General features: G+C 39.9%; 1 protein-coding gene across 2 annotated transcripts in view; it reads right to left on the bottom strand.

The window, feature by feature from the left end:
* Positions 1 to 12,010, bottom strand: part of CCDC80 (coiled-coil domain containing 80) — a 119,183-nt gene that overhangs the window by 54,934 nt on the left and 52,239 nt on the right. For both annotated transcript variants that reach the window (XM_063450147.1, XM_063450146.1), the window contains 2 exons: positions 9,519 to 9,655; positions 2,667 to 2,818 (listed from right to left, as the gene is read on the bottom strand). In XM_063450147.1, coding sequence (XP_063306217.1) covers positions 2,667 to 2,818; positions 9,519 to 9,655 — 289 coding nt within the window. The remainder of the gene's footprint in view (positions 1 to 2,666; positions 2,819 to 9,518; positions 9,656 to 12,010) is intronic.

Genomic DNA, 12,010 nt, shown 5'->3' with positions numbered 1-12,010 from the left:
CCGAAAAATATCACATGATATAAAAGATAAAATATGTTGAAATGTGCAATATAAGAAAATGATACCATGTCAGAGTTCGGTAAATACTTAGAAACTAATTGACTAATCAGTCCAATGGTTTATTATGATGTCACCAGAATTCCTTGAAGTCATTATTTTACCATAATAAGGATCATCCTGTCTCCCTCGTGTGTATATAAGATTTATGAATGAATTAAAAAAAATATAAAAGGTTATTCACTAAAGTGAGAGTTAAAAGTGAATTTCAAATTTTTGGCAAAAGTAGCTAAACTGGAAGCATAGCTGAATAAGAAAATGTTTCCAGTTTGGCTATTTTGCCTTACATTTAAAATTCACTTTGAATTCCCACTTTAGTAAATAACACTGATGGTATGTATGAACACTTTCACTAGCTCACTGCCTGATTCTTCATTACTATTTTCCATTCTTTGCTACAAGCGATTGAGCACTATATTTTAGTTATTAGCCTGTAAAAACTCCATACAGTTTTCATGATAACTTGCACATATGGAGAACATGAACAGTCAACTGTAAAACGAATGCATATTTTAACAATAACCATGGTATCGGGTTTTTCATCAGTCTCGTATTTCTTTCACAAAACTGTACTCAAGGCAAACTCTTATATCTGTTAACCTAACTTAACAGAACAGTATGCTTAAAAATAAACCACACTTGAAAAAAAATGTAGCAAACATCCTGCAGGGGAAGCACTAACGCACTAGCAGTTTAACACAAAATCCAGAAATGGGAGCATGTTTGCCACAAATCCCATCAAATAGGCAGTTGATTCACATAAATATAAGTATCTGACACTGAAATATTAACCTCTTCATGACTGAGCCTTTTCCCAAATGCTGTTATTACTAGATAAAGGCTTTTTTGGCATATTTTCTAGGTGTTTTTTTATCCCATCATATTTACCCATACATAACATATAACAGTTTTTAAAGGACAGATAGGGTGTTCTTCTGACACCCTTTATGTATACATAACATGTACTAATTATTACCAAAGTATTAAAAATAAGTGCTTTTAGAAGCTTTGCTCATAATAACTTCTACACAACTAGTGCAACTAAATAAAACATTGTCTAAATAGATTCACTTATTAGTGCCCATTGTGAAAATGCCTCATATTTCTAGGATTTTAATAAATTTTTGGCCACTAAAGGACAAATATGGCAAACAGTGAATTACAGTTTTACAACTAAATCTTTGCCAAATTTGGCATGCTGACACTTTAACCTTTATAGCAGTCGCAGAATACAAATGTGCTACTCAAAAGTATATATTTGTAGAAAATAGATGCATCAGGCTATTTATTTATCAGTATTTTGACAGTGTTCATTTAACTATTTTGACACCAACCCAGTTAAAACTACTGGGTATACCCAATTAGTTTATTTTCTGATTTTCCAAAATGAGTAATTTTCTTGATTAATTTCACAGACCATGTATGTCCCACTACTATAAAGACCCCTGATTTGTATTCTGCTACTGACACTAAGTGCAACACTAACCCACTTGTGTATCTTTGCTAGGTTTGGTGGTAATTTTTGCATTAGAGAGTGCCCTAATTTTTACATGCCGCTATACCTGCTTTACATATACACTATTTGTTGGTTACACTATCTGTGTCAGCATATTGACCAGCATCACAGCTTTTTCTAACCCTCTCTTAACCCTAACCTTAATTGTAACCCTAATGCTAACCCTAAACCTAACATTAAGTCTAACCCAAGCTATGCATTTTAGTAGATTGATCCCCCAGGCTGATTTATCACCCTGGAAGCCAATCACAGTAATGCCCTGCCTTGATTGACAGTTTAGGCAGGTTATTACTGTAAATAACTCTCAGGGTCAGGATGGCAGCCAATCAGGGATTACTGCTGGACTGGCTCTTTGTGATGTAGTCCTCCAGTAGCCATTTGACAGCTAATCCTAGCATTACATGCAGGAATTGGGGGGATAACTACTGTGATCACAGTGAACCTATGGTTGTGACAAGCTCTAGTCTGGATGCTGCTTCTGGACAGTCTCAGGACTCAGACTGTCCGGTAACAGCATGTACATGAGGTTAACACTGAGAGTGTGGAATGTACAACTTGTAATGGAGGCCTCACTACTTTGTGATGATGATAAGAATGGCAATCATGGGGTCAGCTGTTCCCACAATCACCTGCATTGTAGGTCCTCCATACAGCATCTATGCATTGTAGGACCGCCATACAGCCTTCAATCACCTGCATTGTAGGACCTCCATACAGCCTCCATGCATTGTAAAATATCCATACAGTCTCCAATCACCTGAATTGTAGGAGCTTTATTGTAGGACCTCCATACAGCTATTTCTGTGATGCCTCAATGGTGGCAATGTTAATGGCATTTAAACCTAGTCCATACGTGGTACTGAGCTTGTTAAGTACATTAATGGCATCTCCATACCACACACAGACTTTGTCATGAAGGTTAAACATTAGTCTTGATAATAAGGTAGATCTACTCACCACATGCAAAAGCACACATGGATTGCTACTTAAATGAATCCAGAACATGGGGGATTAATATTAGCATAGCAAATACCCAAGTAAATCAGCCAAAACTCGGATACATATACAGGTATATCTATCTTTATATATTTACCTAGAAAGGAAGTTCTCTAAGGACCTCGTCTTGTCTTCCTTCTTGCATGTAATCCCTTCTCTTTTTTGCCTTTCCATTTCCTTGATTCTGGACTGAAAAGTATCTACTATGTCGAACACTGACTTCATTACAATGGGAACTTCATAGTATTGCTGTGTATAAATAAAACAAACAATAGTACATAAAACAAAGATCTAAGTATATCAAACACAAATGAAAGAACATGTCCCATATGATCAGTCACAATATTAAAACCACTGACAGGTGAAGAGAATGACATTGGTTATATTGTTACAATGGCACCAGCCAAGGGGTGGGATATATTAGACAGCAAGTGTGGTGCAAGGAGGTAAAACTGGTGAACCAGGGTCAGGGTCATGGGCACCCCAAGCTCATTGCTGCACGAAGGGGTACGAAGGCTAGCCTGTCTGATTCGTTCAAACCAAAGAGCTAATATAGCTCAAATTGCTGAAAAAGTTGATGGTGATGATGGGAAAGTGTCAGAACACACAGTGCATCAAAGTTTGCTACGTATGGGGCCGCATAGCCAGAAATCAGTATAGGTGCCCATGATAACTCCTGTCCACTGCAGAAACCACCTTCAGTGGGGATGTAAGCGTCAGCACTGGACCGTGGAGCAATGGAAGAAGGTTGCCTGCTCTGATGAATCATGCTTTCTTTAGATCAGCTGGATGACCGGGTGTGTGTGCATCATTTACCCATGAAGAGATGGCAGTAGGATGCACTTTGAGAAGAAGGCAGATGCAGCGGACGCAGTGTTATGCTCTCGTCAATATTGGAAATTTATGTGGATGTTACTTTGACATGTTCCATCTACATACAGATTATTGCAAACCATGTAAACCCCTTAATGGCAATGGTGTTTCCTGAAGGTAGTGGCCTCTTATAGCAGGATAATGCACCCTGCCGTACTACAAAAATAGTTCAGGAATGGTTTGAGGAACATGCCATAGATTTCAAGGTGTCACCTTGGACTCCAAATTCTCCAGATCTCAATCCCATTGAGCATCTGTGGGATGTACTGAGCAACAAATCCGTTCCTTGTAGGCCCCACCTCACAACTTACAGGTCGTAAAGGATCTGCTGCTAAAGTCATTGTGCCAGACATCACAGGACACGTTCAGAGGTCTTGTGGAGTCTATGCCTTGACGCATTAAAGCTGTTTTGGAAGCATACATGATTTTAGGCAGGTGGTTTAAATGTCTTGGCTGATCAGTGTATAATCCTACTTATTCTTATGTTGGCTTATACAATTCCTAGAAGAGGGGTCCATTTGGCCTATTAAGTTTGGAACTGTGTGTACCAAACGAATGCAATCCATGTGCCATGCATGACACATGAATTGTATTCTCCTGGTACACGCAGTTGCCATGCCCAAATATGCCAGATGGAACTATTAAAAGATCTCACACGTGAAAGCCTGTGATCTGCACTTCCAGCGGTTGCAGGAATCCAGTGCTTCTGAGTGAATCAGAGCATTGCCATGGGCTACCATGTCAGTACTCCGACTCATTGTTAAAGCACCAGAAGACAGGGAGAGAAAAAAGATTGCAGACCATGAAGGAGACCACAAGTTCAACCACTGGACCACCAGGGATTAATGAGGATTCCTGCACCTGTTTTTCACACATGGCTTCTCCATTTTGGCTTTATTTTTGTTAAATATATCATGACACAGTGTAATATGTCACACATTTTTGTACATCTGAGGTTGTATTTACCTTATTTTAAAACCTGATAAGGAACAAATGATTGTTATTATATCCTGATATGTAAAACTATAGAATTCAATACACACATATATATGTAATTTCATTCTAAGTGTATATTGATTTATTATTTTAGCATAATTGAGTGATTGTACTAATTCTATATTGGGAATCTGCCTGACAACCCAGGCAGCCCCCCTGCAGTGAATCCGCCAATCAAGCTGATCTGAGTCACATTGCGATCACATGATATGGATGGGCTGGATTGGCTGCAGGGGTACTGTCTGTATTTTCAGGCAAATCTCCAATAGGAGGAGGCTAAGTGTCTGGGATGGGGGAGGACGGCATTAAAACCCTTTTGTAGCACGACATACCAAAGCCTTCATCGGAAAAGGGGTTAAGCTAAAGTTGTTTTGGCGACTATACTGTCCTTTGAACTTTGCATTTTGGATAATATTTAATTTCAGAGTAGGAATTTAAATAAGGAATATACAGGTGAAAATTTGAATATTGTGCAAAAGTTCATTTATTTCAGTAATGCAACGTAAAAGGGGAAACTAATACATGAGGTAGAAGCATTACATGCAAAGCAAGATAGTTCAAGCCGTGATTTGTCGTAAGTGCGATGATTATGGCTTAGAGCTCATGAAACCCCCAAATCCACAATCTCAGTAAATTAGAATATTACATGCAATCAGTAAAACAAGGAGTGTACATAGAACAATATCGGACCTCTGAAAAGTATAAGCATGCATATGGACTCAGTACTTGGTTTGGGCCCCTTTTGCAGCAATTACTGCCTCAATGCGGCGTGGCATGGAAGCTATCAGCCTGTGGCACTGCTCAGGTGTTATGGAAGACCAGGATGCTTCAATAGCGGCCTTCGGCTCTTCTGCATTGTTCGGTCTCATGTCTCTCATCTTTCTCTTGGCAATGCCCCATAGATTCTCTATGGGGTTCAGGTCAGGCGAGTTTGCTGGCCAATCAAGCACAGTAATCCCACGGTCATTGAACCAGGCTTTGGTGCTTTTGGCAGTGTGGGCAGGTTTCCTGCTGGAAAATGAAGTCAGCATCCCCATAAAGCTTGTCTGTGGAATCATGAAGTGCTCCAAAATCTCCTGGTAGACGGCTGTGTTGACCCTGGACTTAAAGAAGCACAGTAGACGAATACTAGCAGATGACAAGGCTCCCCAAATCAACACAGACGGTGGAAACTTCACACTGGACTTCAAGCATCTTGCAGTGTGTGCCTCTCCATTCTTCCTCATAGGGTCCTCCAGACTCTGGGTCCTTGGTTTCCAAATGAGATGCAAAAGTTGCTCTCATCAGAAAAGAGGACTATGGACCACTGAGCAACAGACCAGGTCTGTTTTACTTTAGCCCAGGTAAGACGCTGCTGACGTTGTTTGTTGTTCAGGAGCGGCTTGACAAGAGGAATACGACATCTGAAGCCCATGTCCAGGATCTGTCTGTGTGTGGTGGCTCTTGATGCACTGACTCCAGCCTCAGTCCACTCACTGAAAGTCCCCAACACTTTTGAATGGCGTTTTCCTGACAATCCTCTCCAGGCTGCGGTCATCCCTGCTGCTTGTGCACCTTTTTCTTCCACACTTTTCCCTTCCACATAACTTTCTACTAATGTGCTTTGATACAGCACTTTGGGAACATCCAACTTCCTTTGCAATTACCTTTTGAGGCTTTCCCTCCTTATGGAGAGTGTCAATGATGGCTTTCTGCACAACTATCAGATCAGCAGTCTTCCCCATGATTGTGATTTCTACTGAATCAGACTGAGAAACCATTTAAAGGCTCAGAAACCCTTTGCAGGTGTCATGGCTTACTTAGCTGATTAGAGTGGGACACTGTGAGCCTAGAATATTGCATCTTTTCACAATATTCTAATTTACTAAGATTGTGGATTTGGGGTTTTCATGAGCTGTAAGCCATAATCATCGCACTTATGACAAATCACGGCTTGAACTATCTTGCTTTGCATGTAATGTGTCTATCTCATATATTAGTTTCCCCTTTTACGTTGCATTACTGAAATAAATAAATTTTTGCACAATATTCTAATTTTTCGAGTATCACCTGTATATTCATTGGTGATATGATAGGGTTGGTACTTAGGTTTAGGAATTGGAATTGAAATTGGTGTTGTGACATTTAGGGTTATTATTTAAGGATAGTTTGGCGATTATCGCTGCCTAATCCTGTACCTAGCTAGTATAACGCCTGCAAACTTACCACGATGATACCGACTACAAATAATCTGTTACCAAATCTATAGTAACCTTAGAATAAACAACTATATACTCGGGTCTAGCAATTTGTCAAAACGTGCATTCATCTTAAAATACAGCCCAAATTTGCTTTTACCTTTGTTTTATGTTTTGCTCATGTCTATCTTATATGCCTCTTGAATGATTTATGTTCCTAACCATACAAAAATATGCCTGACTTACCATGTACCTATGTGTTCAACTGTTTTATTGCGCTAGAGGATTGCCTTTGGGGTACCTCACATGTGAATGTTATAAACTTACGCACAACAAAAATAACGAATTAAATATATATATATATATATATATATATATATTTAAGGATAGGATTAGGAATCGATTTTAGGTTGAAGTTTATAGTATGGTTATGGGTGACATTTAGGGTTAGGAATGGTACAGTAAGGCTTATTAGTATTATTATTACGAATGAAACAAAATGTAGCATGATAGTATGTGGGATGCCCAATGATTTAGAAAATCTGTGAAAGAGATCTACTTCAAAAAGTTTGGAACCTTTGCTAGAAGTAAAGTGAATAGTTCCTCGACCAGGAGAAGACAGTGGTAGATCCAGATAAGTACGTGTTTTGATCTACATTTTTTTTACTGGTATAATTTATCCAACCGCCTAATGGTGTCACATTATAGGATGACAGGCCCACTTTAGACACGCACAGATATTTCCCTTAAAAAATAGCTTTACCACTTTTCTTCAAGCACTGTGTTTTATGTTCCTTAGATGTCAAATATTGAAATCACTTCTCTTACATGTAATCTGGAACAAGTTTGTATAGTAGACTGTTTATATAAAGCCTTATCAAAACATATCGTAACTGTTCTATGTAGGTTAGATGACTGGACCTTACAAATAACCAGCAGGTTTGGCCTTTTGACAAGAATGTTGACTTACCCAACAAATTGATTTTTTTTATCTTTAAAGTCTGAGGAATTTCAAACAGTAAGGCTTTTATTAGGCAGTAGGTATGCTGTGACAGAGAACATGTTAACTTGAAGGCTAACTCCAGCTGCTGCCTGCAGGATTCCAGAATATTGCTTTCTTTCCTGCATACTTGCACCTTTTGGTCATGATCAAAAGCTTTTTCAAGTTGTAACCTTATAATAAAACATCTAAGACATAATGAACACAGGCATCACTGCCATAATTTGCTACAAGTGCCATTTTGAGGGTTAACTTGAATTATGCAAACATTTATTTAAAATAGATTCTCGTTTCCGAATGAGACATTGCCTCTCATAAGACTCAAAGAAACAGCATTAGGATACAAAGTTCCTTTTATTTTGCAGTCAACAAGTTTCTTGTCTGTGAGGGTGCGGGGAATCCAGTTCTACTTCCTAATGGCTTACCTTGAGACATAATGGCATTACCAGCAAATTAATTAAGTTTAAGAAAAAGCTAAAACTTGTGCTGATATTTGTTTCTTTCAAATGTTTTCGCTCCCAAGTGTGGAGAGTTTGGTACTTGTTTTAGAAGACAAACTAATAGGTGTTTTGATTGTGGCAGATCAGAAACAGGATTTGTTCCATTTTATTCTGACCATACTGAACTTGATCAACTTGACCAATGCACTGTTGAGACTGGGACTAATTTCAGTGATGGTTCACTCCAGTTCAAGCCACTGGTGGATTGTTTTGTGGTCTAGACCCCTCATTGCACAGAATGTCAGTCATTGACTAAAAGCGATCAGGTGATAAATGACGGCTGCCGCAGCTTCCGGCTTGTGCAATTCTGCAGAAGCAGGTGAACAAGATACCACAAAATCACCAGGGAGCCTCAGAGCCTTGCAGGGGCCCAGATAAGAGGACAAACCATTGCTAAACAGTTTTCTACAGTGAACCAAGCCAGGGTACTCCTGGCAAAATAACCACTACAAAGGGCTGTAGTGCTTATGGTGATTGGAGTAGCCCTCTAACGTTTCTCCAATGCGTTTTATCCAGTGTATTTTTTCGTAGTCCATGCCATGATACTGCTAATTGTACCTTCTTTATTTCTTAAAGGGACACTATAGTCACCAGAACAACTACAGCTTACTGAATTTGTTCTGGTTAGTAGAATCATTACCTTCAGGCTTTTTGCTGTAAACACAGTCTTTTCAGAGAAAATGCAGTGTTTACATTGCAGCCAAGTGATAACTTCACTGGCCACTCCTCAGATAGCTGTTAGCGATCCTCCCTGGGTCATGGCTGCCTAAAATGCATGCAAACATTCAGTGTCTCTTCCCTCTGCATGCAGACACTGAACTTTCCTCATAGAGAGTCATTGATTAAATTCATCTCTATGACGAGATGTTGATTGGCCAGGGCTATGTTTGAATCATGCTTACTCTGCCCCCGAGCTGCCTCCTTGTCAGTATCAGCCACTCCTATGGGGAAGCACTGTGATTGGATCAGGCCACCACTTCTGATGATGTCAGAGGAAGTTCACAGGCAGAGGCAGCAGCTTCATACTTGAATACAAGTAAGATTTTACTACATTTAGGGAGGCAAAGGGGGCCAATGGGGCTAGATAGTGGTTTTACCACTATAGGGTCAGGAATACATGTTTTTGTTCCTGACCCTATAGTACTCCTTTAACTCAAAATTACTGACTGCCGTATCCGTTTTCCTGATATACCAATAACCCTATAACATTTCTTACAATGTGAAGATATAACTATTCATCTAAACTTCGCTACCTGATGGTGGTCTATTTTTTCAATCCCAGCTTCTTATATAAAGTCATATTTTCTTCTATAGAAATATCTTGATCTGCAGCATGCATTACAAAAAACAAAATAGGAAAAACAAAAAACGCATGAGTTTATCCTTATTTGTAAATGGCTTACCTTAACTTTCATGTCTAAATCAGTCAATACCATGAAGAAGTCATTGTAAGTCATTCCATACTCTTTCCTTAAATCACTGATAAGATCATGGTCCAAGAGGTCATCATCGCCAATAACTTTCATGGGTTTTTCATTATCTGTAAAAAAAAATATCTATATCAGAAAATAATGAGACATGGTACAGACACTGTCCTTAGGGATAGAGTAGCTTAGAACACCAAACTAGAGGAAAAGCCCTTTCCCAACCCTAACTGTGATTTTAATGAAGTAGCCTGGGGATTGAGGTACCAGTGTCATAATTACATAGATATCAAGGAAGGAGAATCTTAATAATATATTTTTTAAGGAACTCAAATTCCATAATGCACATTCTCAGATTTCAGAAAATCAGCAGCTAATAGATGTTATGATAGCCAATTCAATGGCTCTTATTTCATTGACCTCAAAGGATGGAACATAGAGTAGCCTTCCAAGGAAACAAACATGATAGCCTGCATTTGGAATTGTACCTCTTTATGGAAAAGTATTTGATATTCCCAGTGTTCTACTTAAGATAACAAGAGCATGTGGTTTACATTTTCTTTTATGTTACAAGTGTACAAGGTCCTACTTTAGTCATGCACTGCTACTCATTTAATGGGTGTGTTCCAAATTCATGCATTGTCAGCAAACCGTAAGAATGAGTACCTTCTGAATATGTGGACTCATCCCCTCGAGTTGACATGACTTTCATAAACAGGGGGATAACTGGAAATGTCTGACATTGTGTAGACCAGGACACGTTAAACATTTTGAATATTAATTATTCTGAATGGTGGTGGCAGATATTAAATACTCTCCTGCTTGCTGTTGTGCAAACAATCCCAAGGGATGATTACATTAGAACATATTGCAACGCAAATGTGACTATTATTCTTTAAATGGATACTCTAAGCATCAAATCAACTGAACTTAATAAAGCAGTTTTAGTATATAGATCATGCCCATGCAGTCTCATTGCTCAATTCACTGCCATTTAGAAGTGAAATCACTTTGTTAATGCAGCCATAGCCACACCTCCATTGGCTGTGATTTACACCCCCCTACACACTTTAGCTTCCCTTAGTGGGTCTTATTTAGAATTTCTTATCTCCTGCAACAGTCTCATGTATGCGATTACATTTCAACTAATAGCAAAGGAAATACAAACTTCTAAAGTATACACACTGTGCTGTTAAAATTAAACCTTTTTTTTTATGAAGGTTGTGCGAATCTCTGTCAGGCAAGGTGTGGTGAAGACTGCATGAACAAAGTGATTTCCATTCTAAATGGCAGAGAACTAAGCAGTGATACTGCAGGGGCTTGATCTATGTACCAAAACTGCTTCATTAAGCTAAAGCTGTTTTGGTGCTCAGAGTATCCTGCCATATTTCCAACCTGTAAATAAGAAGTGTAACAAAAAGAATGAAAGGGACACTATAAGCACCCAGACCACATCATCTCGTTGAAGTGGTTTGGATACACTGTCACTGCCCCCTTAACCCTGCAATCTAAAACATTTCAGTTTGCAATGTTTACATTGCAAGGTTAAGATTTCCTCTAGTAAGCTACTCTCGGCGCTTACTGCATTTACACTTTAACTCTGTGAATCGATGCTTGATGTTCTCACTTTCAATGCTTTCCTGTAGAGAAGGCCTAATGCTTGCATGCTTATTACGTTCTCTCTTGGTGTCAGATGAGGTGTAGATGGAGCTAGCGCAGGGGGACTTCAGCACTGGAAAAGGGTGTGTGTTTAAATGGGTTTTAGCCCTTTAATTGCAGGGGGGAGGGAGCAGAGGGACACTACGTCAGAAATACAGCTTTGTGTTCCTATTACTATAGTGTTCCTTTAACTAATATGGGTGAAGACTTGGAATTAAAGACACAAAGTTTGTAATTATTGTGTTCAATATCCAATTTTACAATGTTTTTCTTTCCTTGTGTTTGTTTAATACACATCTTTTGAGCCTGGGATTTGGTGGAAATATATGAAGCAATAAAATACAACACACAGTTATGAGAACAGCATTTTAGAAAGGCTACCAACATAATTTTAATAAGTTGCATTCTTTATACAGTAATTATGATCTGCGCGGTGGGTGGGGGCCATAAATTAAAATTGGGGGGGACCTACTGTCCTCCCCCCCCAGCCCCCACCCCTGGGCGGCGGGTGGGGGCCATAATGATAATGAGGGGGGGGACCTACTGTCTTCCCCCCCCACCCGGCCCCCACCCCTGGGCGGCGGGTGGGGGCCATAATGATAATGAGGGGGGGGGACCTACTGTCCTCCCCCTCTCTGGCCCCCACCCCTGGGCGGCGGGTGGGGGCCATAATGATAATGGGGGTGGAGACCTACTGTCCTCCCCCCACCCGGCCCCCACCCTTGGGCGGCGGGTGGGGGCCATAAAGATAATGAGGGGGGGGGACCTACTGTCCTCCCCCTCTCCGGCCCCCACCCCTGGCGGCGGGTGGG

This window comes from Pelobates fuscus, chromosome 1 (genome assembly GCF_036172605.1).
Source record: "Pelobates fuscus isolate aPelFus1 chromosome 1, aPelFus1.pri, whole genome shotgun sequence".
NCBI lineage: Eukaryota > Metazoa > Chordata > Amphibia > Anura > Pelobatidae > Pelobates > Pelobates fuscus.
Note: the sequence above shows the minus strand (reverse complement) of the source record. Positions and strands in the feature narration are given on the sequence as shown.